At 41.3% G+C, this 21,865-nt stretch overlaps 1 protein-coding gene across 2 annotated transcripts in view; it reads right to left on the reverse strand.

Moving 5' to 3' along the window:
- Positions 1 to 21,150, reverse strand: part of LOC113026576 (cGMP-inhibited 3',5'-cyclic phosphodiesterase 3A-like) — an 87,250-nt gene extending 66,100 nt beyond the window's left edge. For both annotated transcript variants that reach the window (XM_026175508.2, XM_080303850.1), the window contains exon 1: positions 18,873 to 21,150. In XM_026175508.2, coding sequence (XP_026031293.2) covers positions 18,873 to 19,787 — 915 coding nt within the window. In that variant the 5' untranslated portion in view covers positions 19,788 to 21,150. The remainder of the gene's footprint in view (positions 1 to 18,872) is intronic.
- Positions 21,151 to 21,865: the final 715 nt, after the last annotated feature.

Below are 21,865 nucleotides of genomic sequence, written 5' to 3' on the forward strand. Positions count from 1 at the left end.
TCCATCGCAACCAGGAGGAACACAAAACACTACCTCAGCAGCACAACCACAACCTGGATATCACTGACAGAATCTGCATGTTCGGCATTCCACAAACTCTGACCCGTGTCTGACAAAGCACATCAAACACAGACGGTTACATGTACACTATTGTGCGTCACAACACACACACTTGCATGCACACTTCCTCTCATCTTCTCCCACACATTCTCCACTGGGAGTTAAAACACTGTTAGGGCTGATAAGGATCCAGGCAAACAGAGTGGATAAACAGTCACTCTGGTAATTAAGAAAAATGGGCCTATCAGAGAAGAGCATGTAGAGACAAACATGTAATGCAGACTCTATTATAAAGGCCTTACACATTCCCGACACAAAGACCATTAGGTGAGTTCAGACGGACGGCAAGAGCATGGAAAGCCAATGAGGTCATTTTTCTTATTTTTTACTGCCAGCTAGCATAAACACAAAAGAAGTGGCACGTGTTGTTGCAAATACCAATCAATGCTTATGAATTTTGCACCTTAATGTTTGAATTGCACTGAAATAATTAAACTTCTTAACTCACCAGAGTTGATTCAGACACAGCAGACCGTAAGCTGTCCTCCAGAAACTGCTAAATGTGTATTCAACAATGCATATTTGCTCAAAATGCTGCTAGCTTGATGTTAGCCAGCTCATGTTTTCTAATAGCTGCAATAATGTTAGTTAGCCCACAGAAACAAAGATTCATGGGTTATGGAAACAGTGGGAATGTATGTTACTAAAATCAAGTCGAAACAAGTAGAAACAGTAACCATAAGGAGCTGGAGATATTAAAATGTCAGAATGCAGGAAAAATGAGATGAAAGATGGGTTGCTCAAAAATTTAGGAGACGTCCTACTATTTTCTGGACTGAGAAGAACACAAAAGCACAACTTAATACACCAGCCTGAAGTGGTCCTAAAAAAACTGACTCCATTATAATATGCTAATACTTAATTAAGTTGCTAGTTTAACTATCCTGTTCACTATAAGGTTTGAGTAGTATTAAAACATTATTAAAAATGTACCAATTACACTTCACCCAGGAGTGGGCGATATATCAAATATGGCACACTGCGGTGAGCATGCATGTTTATATGCTACCAGATAGGGAAAAAGTTGGACACGCATGCAGAAGTTGCATCCCGTGATTTTTTCATGTTGGCTTGAAATAAAATAAAATATCTTTCTCTGCTGTTACTGCAACTAGTACTGCAACTTCTGGATGCATGTCTTTTTCACGCTTTGGAGAGGCAAAGTGTGAAATCGACACAGTGGACCAGTGTGTCTATTATGTGGTACTGGGTTGCAATATTATAATTCTTTTAATCATATGAGCAAGATGCTGTTTAGTGGTCTTAACAATAATGTGGCTACACACAGTATAGACTGTCATAAATCTAAATGTGGTCAAACTACATTAGTGAGACATAACTTTTAAATAAGAGTGATTGTTCATAAAAAGGTGCTTGTGTTAAACAATGTGTTAAAGCTCATTGTTGTTTTAGCAGATTTTTCACATCAAAGGGGTAAATCTGGTATTTCACCTATTCCCAGTTGTTTTATTGTAATGTAAAATCATAATACATATTGAGGGTTTTTTCAGATGTGTGACCACTATGACGTTAACTTGTCCACAAAGTAAATGTTTTAGGTGCAACAGTGGATTCAGATCATGATTTTGCTTGCTAAAGCTGCTTGACATGACAGGTTAGAAAAACAACCTTGCCCAGCATTTTGAGTGTGTAACAATCATGTAGGTGAGGTAGGATCAAGTGATTAAGATGCAGTCACACAGACTTAGAAATGACCGTCAGGCAACCACCAGTCATGAAGGGAGAAATGGTTGTAAGAGTTGCTTGAAGTCGGTGGCAGTCGCTGGGAAAATGAAGTCATACAAGTCTACAGACCAGTCTGTGACTCCAGGCAACCACCATCACCAGAGAAAAACATGTAATCATTAAATGGTTGGCAAAAACTTCCTTGCAATTGTTTTTGGTTGCTAGCATAATGCTGCAGTCATGGTTTGAATGGAAGTGATGGACTTGTCTACAAACACTGTCCAGCTATCCCTCAAACTGCAGCGAAACTATGAAACGTGTGATGCAAATTGGAAATGGAAGTGGTTTACCTTCCAAGTAAAAGCTGTACATTTTGAAAAAGGCCCAACTTTTACTTTTGAAGGTGAACCTTGTTCTTTTCATTTTTTTCCAACACGAACAACATGAAAACCCACAGACAACTGTGGGAATCTTCTAGCAACCAAATCAATCACCAGGGGTTGCTTTTTTTTTGGGTTCAACCCTTACTTTAAAACTGATTTCACTCAGAGACAGCAAGAAAGTTCCAGGAACCACTGCCAAGCAGTCAGGGAATAGACACTTTTCCCTGAGAAACTGGTGGTTTTATCACACCAAGTATAGTGTACAACTCTTGAGAAATGTCCCCATGATGTCATGTGAGAAAAATATCAATAATTATAAACAAATATCTTGAGACAGCTGGCAATAGTAGTCAAGTTTAGTTTAATGTTATAATGATTAAAAAAAATACAATTTAACAACAAATATGTTTCTTTGTATTGACATTTCAAAGGAGTTTTTTCTTGAAAAAGTGACACAGGTTAGCACTGATCGATCATAAGACAGATTGTAACTACTGCTGAGTGATTTCAAGAGGAGTATTCATCCAGCCAGATGAATGTTCTCTTTTTCCTCTTTATGCTCGAACATGATGTTACATGTGAGCTTTATCAGGCATCAATCTACCTTCCTCTGAAGTATCTGTATTTTTAACTGTCCTTAATTTCCATGACGCAAGTTCAGTTATTGCATTTGGGACAAGTACTCCATGTCATTTCTCTGCCACAAATGTGACTGAGCTCTGGCCAAAACCTGATATACTATACTCTGCATCATCACTAATTTGGTTACAATGATACCATATCTGAGATGATCTAATTAGAGGCTTACAAGGCCAGTAGCTCTCCCTACCTCTGTGTGTCACTGCAAATTGTGTAAATGTGTCTTATTTGTGCTCCTATTAGTAAGCACACATATATGTGTTGATGCATCACAGAATAAGCTTATGGAGACGTGCGCACGCACACGTGTGTGTGTGTGTGTGTGTGTGTGTGTGTGTGTGTGTGTGTGTGTGTGTGTGTGTGTGTGTGTGTGTGTGTGTGTGTGTTAAAACAAGCACAAGCTGCAGTCCACCTGGCACGCCAGTGGGCTTAATGAGTCTCACGTTCATGCAGCATGCACAGCCACATCCACCGCCTGAGGCTCTGATGACCAGGTGCTCTGACACAACACATCTTCAAAAAACAACGTGAGCAGGAGCCTCCCAGAGGACGGTTCCTCTAGTAATATCACCGTGACCAGCTAAGAAGAAACTGTTTTACTTTAAAATGTTGTTCTAAAATCTTGCTAGCTAACTATAACTAACTTTTGAAAAGGTGCAAGGCTGTCACAAACATTGCCTAAAGCGGGAAAATGTCAGTTACTTTGTAATCATTTTGCATATAATCTTGTTCCATTTTCCTATTCAACTCTCAACATCATTAGTGTTTGTTATTGTTCTTATTTTAAAGTTACAGAGTTTAAAATCTCACCACTAGATGTCAGTATATTGCAGTCAACACCTCTCAATTCAAGTGCTTAATCCTAGCTAAAGGTGGATGCTTAGCCAGTTTTTGTCAGCTTCTGTAATCTGCCGACAACAAGTAATTCTTACAAGATCTGGAATAAATGAGCATTTTTATGCACATTTTTTGTGTTAGAGCTCCAAATAGTTCAGGCGATGAGGTTTGAGGTGAGGAGGAAGAGGATGACATTTTATCCAAATGACGGTCACGTTGTCGCAAATGCCTACGACTTCTTTTCTACTACTAGAAATATGCCCGGTCTCTAGCCACATAAATAAAAAGTACTGGGCCAAGCAGCAATATTCGTCTTGGCCAATGTATTCGAGATGGGAAGGCAACATGGCAGCTTCTATGATTCCGGGAATACATCAGTTTGTTAGAAGATGGAATTACACACTAATACACACTGTGTAAAGCTTGAGTCAGGAACATTTGCTTAGTGTTGTTGGCTAAAAAGTATTTTCTTCTCCAAAATAACCCCCCCCCCCCCCCCCAACTTTACATACGATGAAGCTACACAGCACCGAGAACTAATGCAACTTGTAATAGAAGGAGTTACATTTCATATTTAAAATGAATTCTGATATTTTGGGGATTGAAAACAATATTTTCATTACAAGTTAGCATTAAACTGAATTACTAAAGACAGGGGTGGGCAAAGAAGGAAGTATCTTGCCCCGACATGGACGGGATCCAGTCGGGATCTAGTCCAGTCATTTCAGACTTAGCAACACAAATATACTGATGAACTGCAGCTGCGGGGTCTGAAGAGAAGGCCACCTCATTACTTCACCTCCCAAAAAAAACAAAAACCTCTGCCACGCTTTCTTCCTCACTCACTTCTCTTGTTACTAAGGGCAAGAGGGTACACCTGCACTCAAGAGAGCCATTTCTGCATCCGTTACTTTAGGGCGGACCGGCGGTAATAACAGTGCTACTGCTGATCGGAGTTCAGTTTCTCCCGCACCGTTTACTCTTGATCCTCAGACTTCCTGAGAACAAATGAACAACTTTTTGTTAGGGATTATGATTCAAGGAGTGTTAGAATTTTATCCACATGTTTGAGTTAGTGGGAGGGTTCGATTGCAGCCAATGGAATTGCTGGCTGCTGCAACCTGCAGCACAGTCCTGCCGATCTGAAAAACCTGACCAGTCTGCTGCTACCACGGCATTGATATAGAGCGCTAAAGGACCTTGAAGGGAATGCATCTGTCCAACATGTCTCATCTCCCCTAATGTTTCCTCTCAGATGTGACCCTTGGTTCCAGTTCCTTTCCAGCAGCTGATCACCATATGTAAAAGGCCCACACAGGTCCACTGAATCCCTCCCTAATGGGCTGCACAGATGCCACTTTCCTGGAACATCTCTCCCCGTGTGTGTGTGTGTGTGTGTGTGTGTGTGTGTGTGTGTGTGTGTGTGTGTGTGTGTCCGTATCCCTGCCTTTCTCTGTGAAAACAGACTCTGACGTTCCACACATTCTCTTCAATATGTTTCACCGCTGTCTGGAAACAATGAAAAGATGCTGGGTGAGAAGTGTGGGGAGAAGAAAAAAATGCAAAGGAAGAATTGTGGAAAATGACACGGTGGGAGAAAGGGAAACACATAAGGGGGAAAATTATACTGCTGTTTGGATAAGAGTTGTTGAGGGTAAGTAAAAAGGGAAGTACGTAAGCTAACAGCAGGTCAGTTGTGAAGGGAGGAGGAGAGGGAGTGGGTGAGGGTAGATTATTGACTTAATGGCAGAATCAAGGCTGTCAAGTGCTGCAGAGACACTGTTTGTGCAGTTTGGACTGGATCTGCTAGAGCGTGCGATGTGATGATGGAAATCTTACACTCAAAACAAGCCCACTGACCTTTTCATCCGCTGGTCCCTGAATCAGAGTTAACATTGTGCCAATGTGGAAATAAATGGGTGCTTATTACATCTGTGGCAACACTGCACTCTGGCCCCCTTTATTGCAGGTGGGCGCGCGTGTTATGCGTGCATGTGCACTTTGTGTAAAATGAAGCAGATAATTATCTTTATAAACATGTAATGTAGTTGGCTCGGGTCTCAGCCCGCTGTCCGTCAGCAACCAGAGGGGCTGGCGAGGAATGCAAAAATCTTAGAAACTGGGTCACTTCTTGAAGGTGACCAATCTTCGTTATCCCTGACATTTCCGAAATAATCAGCTCGTCATAAACAGTATGAGGACCCTCTAGAGGTCCAACCATTTTGTTCGTGAAGAGGCCTGATCAAACATCTGCCTGGAATAATATGATGCCTCTGATGCTTCCCATAACTAACAAAGAGGACACAGCTGCTAAAAAGTGATCTGGATTAAAAATCTAACATTATCACGACTGCACAGCCAAGCTACTAATTGAGATCAACAGGCACTGATGTTTGCCTTTCTTAAGATCTAGGATAAGCAAATTTTTTCTCAGAAATTGGAAACTGACTGCCAGCTGTGGCATGCCAGAAAGTGAAGCAAGGGAGAAAGGCTGAACATATTATTGTGACGTATATGCAACATAGATATCCAAAATATTTGTCTAAAAATCCAAATATTTGCAAAGATTCTGGGATAAATCCCTGGAAATGAGGTGTTTGCAAAGACAATAAGACGGACTTGTTCATATAAAAATCGCCGACTGTTCTGCCAGCAAAGAATTGCTTGCACCTTTTCTCTGCTGAAGAATGAACAAAGGAAGAATGAGAGAGACTACACATCTAACTCTTGTGTGAATAAACTTGCTGTTTCCATTATTTGATGTAATCAAATTTGTTCAAATTAGCGCAAACTATGTAGAAGATCAGCTACGCCGCAGATTTGCATATCAGGTTTAGGGGGTGAAATCTGATTAGACGAAACTCCCACGGGAGAATGAGTCCAGATTCAAATGATGTCACATGAAAAGGCTAAAAGAGAAACAAAAATTGAAAGTAATAAATAAAAACAAACCCATAATAATTGTGTTTCTGGGTTGAATTCTGACATTAAAACGGCAATGAAATGATTGAATATACAGATATACTCAATACCTTCTAATTACAGACTGATCAGATACATGTGAGACCACAACAGCGATCTGTAATGTAGTTTAGGAAAACCTCCAGCAGGGCTTCTATGTTTAATTTTTTCTTTTACTCTCAGAAATGTTTGTGTTGACTCAACTTTTAAGGATTGTTTTTCATTAAAATCTGATTTAACCTTCCCTGGTTAGGGTCACTTGCCATAAAAAAACAAGAACAAGAGATTTTTTTTAAAAAAGAAAGACCCCCAAACACCTGGTCAATAGTGTGCCCTTGTTCAGTGATTTCAGGTTATAGAACCAATAGATGTCAGAATCAATCGACCCTTCTCCTATTGGGATTTCTGCATGCAACAGAGCATTCTTTAGAAAACCAAAACAATGATTTAAAACATAGTAAAGCGCTCGAAGGAGCTGGAACGGCAGATTCTGGCAATAATGGTGACTAAGCTATGAGTGCAGCTACAACAAGTCATGTGACCCAGCTTCAGCATAATAATATTGATTGCAGATGTCACACCTGTAACAAAACTGTACAGGTTTGGTTCTCCAGTGGGAATGCATGTCAGCTTGAACTGTGCAGTCACTCTGCTGGAACAAAAAAACGTGACAGGCACAGTTGCATTTTCAGGAAAAGGTGCAAATAGCCGTGAGATAAAGAGAGCCTACATATCTAACTGACAGACCAGGAAGAAAGGCTTTATGTAACATCTGAAATCACGGCAGATGGGAAAAGGAGACAATTGATGGAGCTGCTGGAGAGCTGAACATCCACCTTACATAACCAAAGTGGCGTAACTAAAAGACGTACTGTAGAATCGGCTTCAGGCTCCTTTTTTCCTGTCGCTCGGACACCTGTTAGAGAAAAACCACCAGATATTACCTCAGTGACTCACTAAGTCACTTCTGTGATGCTTTAACTCTTAGACTAATATCTCACAAGCAGACGACCGCATTGGTTCACGTCTGCGCACAGCCATAAACGCAAATGAGACCCACCTAAATGTCTTGTGTCATTTATTCGCTTTCTGTGGGCATTTTAACGGAAAATAAAGACAGAGTACAATGTGTGCATAAAAACTAGGTGTTAGTGTGTGCGTGTGTATATGCACGTGCGCATGCAGGCTCATCTGTGCAACATCTGCTCAACCAGCCCAAGGCTCCTTGCCTCTTGAGAAGTGGGTCACGTTTCCTGATGACGACAAAGGTCCTTCTGCCTCTCCAGTTTGTGGAGTTTTGCCAAAACCACCACATGCCTTTCTTCATCCTTACAATGGAAACGCTAACCCTAAAGAATCATCAGCCAAACCTATCAGAATTTTTGAATGGCAATACTGAAGTGTGACTGACCACATGGGAAGGGGTGGGGGGATGCAACACGACAGACATATTATGTTGGCAAACTTTTTTCCAATCTGAACAGAAGAGAAGAAAAGGGAAGGATAATCATAGATATGGAGATTTCATTCAAGCTGTCAGGCCCCGGAGGAGACGATGCAGGAACCAGAGAGAGTATGAATGGAACAGCAGCTAATGGAAAATATTATGGAGAGAGAGGGAATGTGGAGAGAGAAATCTAAGGTGGCCCTTGGCAAATAACCATTCAAAAAGCCTGGTACTCCTGTTCTAATCTCAGTCCCATTGCTACTGTATGAGCTTTCAGCGTTTCTCTTCACAACACACAGACTACAGACACGCACTAAACATATGAGTGTACATTATCATTTATTGGTTTGGCTTGTGCTACTTCAAGCAGCTAGCAGTTGGTATTGGCTAACTTGGGAAGGAAGGGGTGCCTGGAATCAACAGTCCAATATTTACACAGGATTGTGTGGCAAAACATGCATACATGGAAGAGCCTGCTGTTCATCGCAATAAACTCAGGCAGAATATAAATGGATGTCATCTACATAAAAGCAAGTTGCCCTTTGCATTGCTTAGTGTCTCCAAGCAGTGCCATAACAAATCAATGGGACCTTGCAATCTGTTTGTGCGTTTGTATATTGGAAGGCAGTTACATTGTCCAGAAAATATGCACAGCGGTACTTCATCGTGCTCTTCATTATACTTAAAGAGCACAAGCATTTGATGATAGACGTAGGACAGTGGCGCTGCCTTCGTCTCACTGTTTTCTAACAACTGGACACAGACCCACACTTCTAACTTAATACGAGAGCACTGAGTGAGCAATTAAGTCGTGCAAGTGTGAGTCTGTCGGAGGGCCATTTGGTTGCTTTCTTTGCATCTTGAAACAAGTAAATGTCAAGTGCACAATACTCACTTAAAATAAAGATTTAAATATTTATCATACACACACTGAACAAAAAGAAAACAGTTCCTCTAAACTTTAGTGTTCACATCATTAAAACATAACATAAACTCTCCCTGAACTTAACAGAGAAAGACAGTCAAAACTTACAGTTACGGCTATTTCAGAATCAGCAGTCGCCATGCATGTCTTTGGATAGACTGGCAATGAATTGGATAATCAGAAGAAGACGGATGGATGTATGGATGGAAAACTAACTTATTTCTGAAAAATTAGCTATTTGTTGTTGCATAGTGGATTAAAAATGTAACCAAAGTTGTCCAAAAGAGGCTCTGCACTGTTAAATTAAATGTAACCTACTTTGGTATTACCTCATCCACAGCACGTCCATAAAAATCTAAATTATGGGGTGACCCAATAGATGAGAGGTTAGAGCGCATGCCACATGGGTAATGAATCACCAGTTTGCTTGTTATTCCCCTACTCTGTTTCCTTGCATTACCTGTCTATCTCTAATAGTATTATTAAAAAGAAAGGCATAAAATGCTCCCAAAAATGTTCTTTTAAAAAAAAAAAAAAACAAATCATATCAACACCATTAATCTTCATGCCAGTTCAGCATGTACCTACAGTTATACATTGCACTTTTAATATCTGGTTAATTGAAAGTGACTGTGAAAAAACAACCCCTAACCCAAACCCGAAGACTCTTGCCACTGCAAGTGGTGAAATAGCCCGACTGACAGACAGATGTACAGACAGATTTTTTTTTTCTCTAACATATTTAGAGAGTAAAACATAGCATTGAGCAGGGAACAGCAGAAGCCTTGTTGGCTGCAGGGACAGACGGGCTCATGGTGAGCCAGTGAGGCAGTGGGCCGGACTGAAGGGGAGGGCTCCCCAGGCAGAGGTTACAATAACACAGTTCCTTGCACCACGCCACTGAGCGGGAGAGACATAAAGCCTGCTGACTAAATCGGCTTTACATTCGGGTCTAAAAGATTATATTCCACAGTCAGAGCTTGACCAAATGAAATAAAGTGAGATACGATATGTACTTTATTAACCAGGGAACTCTGTCATTAACGATATGAAGCTGAAACTGTTTTAGCACAATGTAGCTGAGTAAGTCTACTCCACTTACTGTGCTGCACTCAAACTTTTAATCTACTTGAAATCTCAATTTTCCAGTACTTTATACTTACACTCTACACTGTATACCAGACACAAAAATTCTACATTTCATTCTATTAGGTTTACAGCTATAATGTGCAGATGAAAAAAGTTAACCTACGTAAAAGATTGAGCCTAAACTCAGCAAGATATATCCCTAAAGTAATTTTTATATATTGAGGAACAGGTAATAGTAATTCCATGATATAATGTATATTTAACTCCCATATAGAGCATTGTTGAGGCAGTGACATCAAAGTACCTATATCTACATATATTTATAGTACATATATTTAAGCACAAACGTAAATCGTGGACTGAGCAGTCTATTTAAACTAAAGGCCAATTTTATTACTGTGAGGATGTAAAGAAAAAGCACTGTGTGTGTGTGTGTGTGTGTGTGTGTGTGTGTGTGTGTGTGTGTGTGTGTGTGTGTGTGTGTGTGTGTGTGTGTGTGTGTGTGTGTGCGTGTGTGTAATTATGGAAATACACTCTTCCTTTAATGCTAAGTGTTGCACTTACTTGATTCTCATTAATAAAACACAAAACTATAAGAAGAACTTTTACTTTTTTTAATTACAATTTAGAAAGTTGTCATCTTTTTGTCTAATCTCAATACTCAAAGTAAATGTGTCACAAAATATGTTTGAATTTATGCACAATAGAAGCTCAAAGGGGCATGAAATCAAAACACTCAAAGAACAAGTTGTTTGGATTTATAAGACAGAATTTGAATAGTTTGAATCTCCACCACTCCTGTGTTCATGCAAGCTGTTATCAAGGATCTGAATACCTCTATAAACACTGGCATTTTGGAAACAGTACAATGTTTAAGGGACAACTCACACTACATGTTCAAGTTAAATTGAACAAAAAAGTCTCAACAGTCTGAACAGTTGAAAGCCTGAGAAACAAACCAGGCAGTGGATTACTAAATGCAGTCATTCATCACTGAAAACCACTTCTCTTGTCATGCTCTTGAAATGTATAATCAATTAATAGCTGACTATGTTTGGATTTATTGGGCAGCCTCAGTCATAGGGGCTCAAAATGTTCCCCCTCGCTAAATGAGTCATGGCAGCAGCAGCAGCAGCAGCGACAGCAGCAACTGTGGCCTGCTCTGTTTCTAATGCAGACACAATGATACTGGAACAGGAGGATTAGCTGACCTTCCCCTACTCAATCTGAGCTCAGATGAAAGAGTCCTTAGATAATTTTTTTTTCTGGGGAGGTATTTTCCAAAATATAAAAGGAAGAAAAGAGAGAGTGGAAACGAACAGTTATTTATTCTGTGTTTCACACATTCTACTGGCTGTCGCTATTTCAGTCTAGAACTACATTTCCACCTCCCTCTCCTGAATACGTACACATGCTCACTTGAGCACACACCTCCTGGGGAAATGTGAGAGTATCTATTCATTCGGCAGAGGCCAGCTGTACACCTGGTGACAGCCCGGGATGGTGGTGTTGGCTCAGGTCACGGTGTGCAGGGAGAGAAAGGGAAAGGGCTGAGTAAATGGGCCCGTGGGCCTGTCCTTCAGGCCCTTCAACCTGCACATTCCAATTCATATAGCAGCAGGGCAACGGCTGGAATGTCTCCTCATGTAAGGGATTACTGTCTTAAAGGTGGGCTCCTCTTGTGATTGAAAGGCCCCTAGGATGATAAATAGACATGAAAGCCTGAGGCATTGCATTCATTTCCCCAAACGAATGTACTGCCCATCCCTTAGAGAGCAAAATGGCTTGGCTTCAGGGTTACAGACACAAATGTTTGGATTCAAGAAAATACTGAAGTTATTCAAATTTTTTTCGGTTTCAGACTTCAGAATTTAGGAAAAGCTATCTTATGACTCTTTTAGATGTTAGATGTTTGCTTGCTAATATAAGTTTGTAAGTAAATTTTCAACATATACCCTCGTTTCATATGCATTGTAAAGGCCTGACAGTGATGCTAGAAATGTTAGCCAGAAAGCAGCCATGGCCTAAGGACCACAATGCCTAATTATGAAAAAAGATCCACCATAAAAATTCCACAACCGTTATTGGAATCTGGAACCAGCAGGACTTTTTCCTGGAACAATCCTTTACTAGATATTTCCTGTATTGCCCCTGTAGTCTGGCACCATCTCTCAGGCATGCATTTGACCTACAGTGATCAGCCACAACACTAAAACCTCTGACTAGGTGAACTGAATAAAATTCTCGGGTTCTGTCATTTATGTCTGGGTAACTATGACAAGCCTACCCACCAAAACATTGTTTGCAGTCTGAGCATCTGCAGGATGTGCCACACTAAGTTTGATCCCTCAGGGCTCCAACCTGCAAGCCACAAGACACCACTGCCACCCTCCTGGTACCACAGGCATCACAGGACACCCCAAAAAGGACCTATGTTCATATTTCAAGGGTCAGAGCGATGTTGTGGCTTTTTAAAAGAATCAATATATCTACCAAATAGATCAATAGGAAGATACTGATCTCCTAGTTGATCTGAGGACTTTAAGATCTTATAAAATCTCTATTTATGTTTTTACCACCGTCTGTGCTCTAAAATCACTTTAGGCTGCATGTTTCTATAAACGATGTTATGGTAATGACAAATAAAGCTGAATATTCTTTACTTCTGCAGTTTCTTTGGTATTATTATTTTTCTTTAAGGGCAGTTTACCACATTTACAAAGTGGGCTATCTAATATTTCTTCATGCATTTAGATCTATCTAGCAGGGATAATGCTTACTGTTAAGCCAGATTTCCCCATATAGACTAATTTTTTAAAGTTGTTCCCGGCCAGTTCTTAAAAGTGCAGTCTTATATAGACCAAAAATATATATATTTATACAATCATTACAAATTCAGTTGTTCTAGCAGTAAGATAAAAAGACATTAATGAGCTATAACAAGTAAAAAAAACTTTTCTCTAGAAAAATAAAAACATGTCTACAGTTCTCAAAATAAAAAATCAACAAGTTATGGTAATGACATGCTGACGCGAGTATTGGCTACGTAGTATTACAAACACTATCCAGCCCTATTGGTATGCACGGACATCCACTTCTTCACCACCACGTGCGCACACTTTCTCTCTATCTTTGTCTCACATACACAGACACACACTCATGCACAAGCACGGACGCCCACATACTCTACTCATAAACACTTTTGTGCCAGGAACATTCTGTTCACCTCCATTACAGAAATAGTCCATCTCTTATGGTAACACAGAAAACTTGAGTGACATAGTTGCCTTAGTCAAGAACACAGGAGAAATGAGTACAGTTCATAATCTACTATTCAATTCACGCAAAAAAAGAAGTTTAAAAAATCTGTACTTCACTTTAGATTCTGCTGTAGTCCAGTGTGAGCCAGTTACTGGGAACCTGAGGTGTTAATATGTGTGATGTGTGTTAGAGCTGGAGGCCTGCATCTGTCTAGCCGTTCCAGCTGTGTTGGGTTGCGTCTGTGGTTAGAGGCCCTCCATGTTTCTCAGAGCGGATTCAACCTCTCAGCCTACAGCAGCTGGCAGCCATCAAGCTGCTGGCACCACATACACACACACACACATGTGCACACATGCTCACACAGACGTCTGCAATTTCCATGGTAATCAGTAGAGAACCAGAGCGTGGTTGTGCCAGGGTTAGGGAAGAGAGGGAAGGATATTCAATTCAGTCCCGGACCTCTAGTTTGGTTGGCTTAAATGATCAGAGATACAGGGAATGAGCTAGATCTTGTTGCTGTAAATGACTGAAATGAAAGAAGTGGACACAGATGTGTGATTCAGGAGAGTAGTTTAAAGAATAATTCTGGTTAATCAAAGCCTGGGCGTTATTTGTGTTGTTTTGCGATCAATACTGATAACTTTGTTCTCGCTCAGTTAAATGCTAAGCTCTAGGATCAAGGTAATATCACTAACAAGTGATTATGGACAAGAAAATTAGCTCATTGTCAAAATATAGCACTGTGTCATGCGGCAAATTTGACATCACATCCTGTAAGCCTGTGTCGCGCACAACAATCTCTGTAGCACTTCAGTCAGTCGTGCAGCTCTTGATTTTGTAACCTGGCACGTTGCGCCATGGCAACTGTAGTTTGGTTGAAGACACAAGTGTACAATCGTAGTGGTTTTTTACCGCCATTTGAATGCTATTCCAGTATGGAAGCTGAGAGACATACAGATGTACAGAAGAAGACGTTGGAACGGTTTGAAAACTTGACAGTTTGTGGAAAAATCTGGGAAAAAAACACTGGACAAAGTCTTAGCTTTTGGTAAAGGCATTGTTTAAAACTATTTGTTGATCAGCTGGATACATTATTTAAAAGAAATTAAAAAACAAAAGCCACTGGCATAGATAACCTGTTTGGTTTGGTTACATAGTGTCAAAGCCATTTATCTGATACTTAAGCCAGCTGAACTACATATTAATCACTTCAGTGTGCACAATGACGACATATTTGATTGAAGTGATTGACAAAACTATGGAAACAGCACCCAGTTCTCATAATTCCAAGAGAACCTTTGGAGGCTTGGACGGGCAACTTCAAGACCAAAACCTGGAGTGATGTGGCTTCATGCTGGTTAGCCAACATGGCAGAGGTAACACATACAAATCTGGAGCATAAGCACGTTAAAAGTTGCTACTCTGCATCAGTAAAACGCAAGACTCTTCCACCATTCAGGGGGGGGGGGTAAGAGTAAGCCTGGTGTTTTGCCTGGCTACTAAACAAAACCTCAAATGACCTACTTTCATTCCTACCCCGATTCCTCCACCCCTCGCCTCCTCCTCTTCACACACGCACAGCACAGCTAATACACGGGGACTGAATGAGGACTGAAAGTGTGAAGTGGAACGCCCAATCACAAGACACGGAACCCCATGCTGATATCAGCTTCCTTTCCAAGTGCAAAAGGAGGCTTTCAGTGAGACCATTCCTAACCCAGAGGCCATTCAAGTTTTTGAAAAATATTTAAGAAAAAAAAAAAAGTTAAAACGCATCATGTCCCATGAGGCTACGAGTTTAGAATACAAACAAGCTGCTCAGGATGAGAGTGTGCAGTGGTAAATCACTGCCCTACAGGCTATCAACAACCTCCTCCATCCCAAACACAATTCAATTACGGACAGTGCGGTAAAAATAGAGTAAGAGGAAACCTTTACAAGAGCAACAGTAATTGTGTTTGGAACCCATTCTGCAGGAAGTCATTATCATAGATTTCAAGAATATCTTCATCATCCGAGTTAAGAAAGAATTTCCTCCTCTGGCTGGGATAATATTTGTGCTGGTGTCAGAGAGAGTACAGAGAGTGGAGAAATAGCTATGGAAAGGGGCAGGGTTAGTGAGAGAAAGGGGAGTGGCTTCAAAGACCTTGCAAAGGGTGTAGTACTTTACTCCCCATTACCGGCCTGATCAGCTCTGCCCAAACTTTGCAGCTCAGGTAGGAGAGGTCAAAACTGCTTTCCTCTGCTTCTGCGCACAGAAAGTTCTATGGTGGCGCTTATGTCTACAGCAGGACAGCCTTGGACTCAAATTTCCTCACATGCTGTGAAAAGTGATCCACACGAGTCCACACCTTATTCTCCAGTTCAATATCCCCAACTGAAATACAGAAGACCGGCTTGTCATTTCGTATTAAACCAAGACGAAGAACTATCCCGCAGAGGCCCCTGCTAGCTGCTATCAGATCAGCTGATAATGACTTTCTTTTATTAAGCCAAAGATGGGGGTGGGAGGTGGGGGGGACAACCCCAGCATTGCAAAATGCATCTATTTAGTGAGCTGATAGATGTCGGCAGCCAATTTGTGTTTAAAAAAAGGGAAAATTACTGTTTATCAAATCTACTGTTGTGCGAATTTGAGCAGTGCCTCAAAGCGTGACTTTGGAAGGATGGTGATGAGAATGGGGGGTAGAGAAGCTTTGAGATTTGTGATGAAGCAAAGAAACAGATTTCTCTTTGCTCTGTTTATTTTCTGAATAAACAGTTTTTACATCGTGACTATGAATCTGAAGAGCTTTGTTTCTTTTTTTTTTGTTTTTTTTAATAAGACTCAAAGGTCTTTGAGAGAAGCTTCCTGAGAAAAATAAAGTTAAGTATCAAATGTAATGCTCCATCCAGGATTACACTGTTCTTCAAACACTTCAGTCACACAGCACTAGTGTAAACATCATCGGGTCAACACAGCGCAGATGTACTCCTTGTTATGCTGCTTCTTTAAAACATCATAACTCTCTTGAAAACAGCAAAAGGGCAAACTGTTAAAACATCAACCAGCCTCTTTACAACAAAGACACTCCTAGAAAATTACAGCCTCGTTGCTGTTAAACACTAAATACATATATTTTCATCTGCCAGACGGATTTTTAAAAATATATATAGATGTATATATTTGCTGTCTGGCATCTCTCCTGTTCCCATCACCATGTGGCGGTTGCTTCGCGGGCCCCGAAAAGTGTGACTGATCCCCTTCACCCCCACCAACCCCCTGGGATGCCAGAGCCCAGTGGGAATAAGGTGATGACTAGTGTGGATCAGCGCAAGCTTGTTTACACATTACAGACCACACAGACAAGACAGCATATGCACGCCATGTGTGGCTCAATTACATGCAGGCGGTGACTGGTCAACTGCTAAGCAGAACCATCAGAGATGAAAGGGAAGGGTGCATCACTTGGCCTTTGTTGTAGAAGCTTTAATATGTCGTGAACTTCTTCATGTTGTGCTGTGGGTGCCTGCATTGCCGTCTTTACGTCCCACTACAAACACCTGTAATTGAGACGGTCTTTCAGCAGAGGGCTCCAGCCTGGCTGAGGTGACAATGTAGGAGAGTCACAGATGTTGTAAATGTCTGCACTCTTTCATGATATTGCCTACTTTGTCAGCTGGTTCCATCCTGCTTTTGAGTGAGGTATGGGGACTGAAAACACAAAACATCATAAATCATAACTTGTCTGTTTTTACTGTGCTCTAAGCAACTGTTTTGAATTCAGTGGAGCCTGAATCCAAAAGTAAAACCTGGTGTCCACCCTTTTTTATGTGTTTTGACATCTGCAAGCTTTGTAGAGGTGCATTGCTGTGACTTATTGCAGTTTAGCCGTCAAATGTATCCGCGTAGTCTCACTGCTTTGGTGAGGCATGGAGAAATTAAAAATATACTTTACTGAACTTTTACCTTTACTCGATTTCTGAATTGTTTTAAAAGCATCGTCGCGTACACTGAAAACAAGAGCAAATTTAGAGAATATTTCATGCAGAATTGAGAAGATATCAAAAACTATATGTAGAAATTGAACTGCTTTCCTCATGTGTAAATAAATATAATATGAAATAATTTATTTTATTTGTGGGACAACTCTTTAACATCCTACTTCAAGTAAAAAAAAGTAAAAAATAAATACACAAAAATAAGCTTCAGTTGCAAAATCATTCCTAAATCAAAAAAAAAGTGCAAAGTGTAAAATATCTAAGAGTCTTTTCATATCCAAATTGTGCACCATATGTGTGCATGTGTGTGACCACAAAGAAAAACAAACTAGCACACTGCAACACTAACTAGCCCTGAAGGCATCTTTCAAGTGGCCGACAGTGCAGCCTCTCATCTGCCACACTAACCACACTCATAGGTCACAACGATAGCTTTGATGGCTCTAAAAGTCAGTTTCCCATTCATTGATTTTGCATTCGAAAGGCTTTAAGAGTTGATATGAGTTCATTTAAGTGAAGCTAACCTGTCTTCTTTAACGCAGGAATGCATGTGTAACAGTATCAGTAAAAATTTGAAAGTCAGTGCAACCACATTCCAGAGGTTTAAGTACAGCAAGCAAGTAAAGTGGTGAGAAACAAGTGACATTAAAGTCCAAGACAGAAAAGCAGTGGCTCAGACATTATCTGGGGAAAACATTTGATAAAAAAAAAATTAGGGATGACAGGGATCAGCTTCCCTTTCTCATCAGTACTCGAAGGCACGGACTCAAAAATAGCATTCCATTTAGCAAAAACACTTCACATTTGGTACTTTATTTTTGAAATGACAAAAGTGAGCTTGACATTAAACCATAGGCCGAAGTTTTTTTTCTACTCCAAAAACATTACACTGGTTTGAAATGTGCATCGATTTCTTGAAAAATGAGGAAAATCTGCATTAATTCATATGTTTTTTAAGATGTATTATCAGTTTAGATTTTTAAAAAGGTATTTGTAATGATAACTTGTCTAAACAGTTTAAGTGTGGATGTAAATAGGAAAAATAAATCCTTTGTTAGTATTGAATTTGTGCCTGAGAGTGGCTGCAATTAGCTCCACAAAATATGACAAGATATCTGTCAAAAATGATTTGATCTGATCAAAGATCAAAGCACACCCAAGTAAACTGTAATCTCCACACTGCAAGGTTAAAAAAAAATACAAAAAACAGCACATTACTTAACAATAATTATAATAATACTTGTATTATCATATTATTAGACTTTCTGTTGTTATGTTATTCTGTTGTGACATGCCTGACTTTCCTTTTCAAATTAGGATCCTGCACACCGTCTGGCTTTGTTAAAATCCCTGCTAATAATAATAAAATAACATTGAAATTTGTGATCAGATCCATAAAGGGCCAGTGGTCCATGTTTTGATGCCACTGCTCAGACTGTTCCCATCTTTCCTCCGCTCCACTCAAAAAAACAAAAACAAACAAAAAAAATTCATAGGACACAAAGCAGAAAGAGAAAAGTTCAAGGGGACAAGAACTTCTTACCTGGTCTCTTTGGATGCATGGCAGAGAGGTCCGGCGATGTGACTTGCTGTTGGACTGACTGTGTGCCATGTCTGAGGCTATCACAGAACTGGACCTCCTGCGCCTTTTAAATACAGGGATCTCTTCCCTGGCCTCAGTCACAGGGGTGCAGCCCTCCTTGTGTCTCCCTTGGTTGGGAAGGAGCTTGTCAGCATACCTCGCCAGCAGGATGCCCAGCACTCCAACCAGGTACGCTACGTATGGTCTCCAAGTGGCCCGCACTTTGTGCAGAGAGAAGAGTGAGATAGTCCTGACTACGCTGATGAAAACGATCACCGATATGCCCTGATTCAACCGTACTACCATGAGTGCGCCGGTGGCCACGCAGAGGAGCACAACAACGGCCGCTGTCGTGAATGAAAACAGCTGCTCATCTGTCCCATCCAGAAGAGACCACGCCGCTACTTCGCCCAGGTGGCACAAGGTTAGGAGGGAGATGGCGGTCTGGATTAGAACCCCGCAGCGGATTAAGTACACACCGACCCAAAAGAAGGCACATACAAGGGTGAACAATGGCGAAACCACACTCCAGCAAGTTTGCAACAGCTCTGCTGCGCAGCCTGAAACGAAGTGAAGGGGAGACGATGAATGCGAGAGTCTGCTGTCAGCGCTGCTGCTGGCATCAGCTTTCCAGTCTGCACATTTGACCAGCAGAGCGAGAAAAAACGAAAGCGAGCCCACACACACCGCACTCCGGAGTCTTTGCGAACTCCATATTTTTGTAAACATCAGTCTCACCCACGACTCATAGTGTCGGTCTCGCCACAGTGGAATGACACATGTTTTCACATAACCATTGCGATCCGGTGCGCCGAAGCTTCTTTCGTAAGTGCTACTCTGCGCACCGTTACTGCAAGCTTCTGAAGGCATCGCCATCACTCATGGCAGATATGAAGTATGAGGAAGTCTATAATGCATCTATGATAGTGCGGTCATGGGACAGGACACAAGTGACAAAACAAGCGTAATTTATTGTAAGCACAAAGGAAAAGAGCACGGCGAATACGCACACACGTCTCTCCATTTACGCATGGAGATGTACTGCCAGGGAATGCACTCTTTTGTTTTTCCAGGTGCGGGATGAGGAACTGCTGCCCCAAAACAACATAAAAGAAGCATGGACGACAGAATTACTCAGATGTGTTACAGATCTAGGGCACCGCTTCTTTGCACACACATGTCCCGCGTTGCCCTCCTTTGTGGCGCGCCGTCTCTTTGACTTTGTCTGCTGTCATTCTCGTTCTTTTGTACATCCACGGCCCGTGCAGCAGCACCAGCAGCAGCAGTAGCAGTCTTTGCAAAACATCCGTCCCGTTCTGCGAACATTCAGCCTTAAACCATTTGTTTCGACACTTTTCGGTTTCTCCCCAAACGGTAAGAGTCTCCGGTTACTTTCGAGGATAAAAGCCGCTGAGGAATTTAAGCCGCTCGAGTGAGTGTCCGCCAGGTTGTCGCTCAGCGTTTCGCGTGTTTGTCACCAGCTCTTTAACCAGCCGTGAGTCTCAGCTCATTCACACCCCCGAGTTCCTACTTCACACAGGGAGCAAGATATTGCAGCGGCAGTGAAACCCCCAAATCCTCCTCAGCCAGCCCAGCAGGCGTTGTCCTCACATATATTTTTTTTAAACATTTTTAATACATCACCATGTAACATATACATGCATATGAGTATTTGTATACGTTTTTTTTAAGATAGAAAATTTAAAAAAATTTAAAAAAAAATGTGGACGACCTATATTTCCCTGGAGTTTCTCTCTGTTTGGCGTAATTACGGGGTCTTTAGGAACAAAAATTCAAAGCACGTTACATCACAAAGAGTTTATTTTAATTTATCATTTTCTTACATTATTTTTTTGTCAAAAATTTTATTTTATTTTTTCAGGAGAACCAAGCAAACTTCAGAGCTTCAAATTGCCTCGAGATGAATTCATTTTAAATTGAGGCTATGCGCAGATGCTGATGAGAGAAACGGGGCGCTCTGCATGCGAACTGTAGTTCGGCGAAATTCCCGGAACAGTGCTGTGGTTGTCCTCCAGCTCGACCCCCCTTCCATTGAAATATTTATCCCATCATCCCACTGTAAGTGTCAGTGATGATATACAGTATTACGTCACAGTGAAAGGTCTGCATCAATGTTTCAGCACAAGAGAGCCTGTGGGTGTATAAATGCACGGTGTTCACAGTTCATGAGGTGCATATGTGTGTTTCCTCACATGGCCTGCTATAATCTCGTGGGATTACATCCTTATCACGTGAATTGGATGCACCATATGCAAACAGAGATCCACCAAAGCAAGCACAGGTAATCTCATATTTGATGCTGTGCAAAGAAGTTGCCTCACGTTGGACTAGTATTTTTTTTCTTTCTCAACCCTGACCCACCCCCCCTCCTCTCCCTCTCTCTCTCTTACACATTCACACACACACTTAAGCACACACTTTTAACCCTGAAGCTGTTTAACATTTAACATCTGGTCTTCTCATGAAGACAGAGCATTGTCTCTGTTAAGCCGAGGTCGCGCTTTTATAGCCCAACGTCCTTCTCCTGCTCCTTCTCCCCTGATTAAGACAGGTCAGCACAACTCCTTCCACCCAATGGCGTATTACAGAGCCCTGTGTATGCCTTGTCAGCTGTGATTAGTTAGAAGCAGGGGAGGAGAAGACGCGCTAACAGGGAGTGATAGGAGCAGGGAGGAGGCCGGGTCTTGTCCATCACCTCTCAGCACACGCTCGCAGAGAGCCAGACAGTCCTTTCAGTGCAGCGTGTCACCAGGCAGCTGCTGGCTCCACATTTTTTGGGACTTTTTTTTTCAGCTTATCAGAACCCATAGGTAAGTTTTCTCAGGGAGAGCTGAAACAATGTTGCCTTATCAGAATGGTTTATTTCATAGGTGATAGGAACAGAAACATTCCCTCTTCAAACACGGAAGATAAGAGGAAGACAAAAGAGGGCA

The sequence above is a fragment of the Astatotilapia calliptera genome, chromosome 7 (assembly GCF_964374335.1).
Source record: "Astatotilapia calliptera chromosome 7, fAstCal68.1, whole genome shotgun sequence".
In the NCBI taxonomy this organism is placed as follows: domain Eukaryota; kingdom Metazoa; phylum Chordata; class Actinopteri; order Cichliformes; family Cichlidae; genus Astatotilapia; species Astatotilapia calliptera.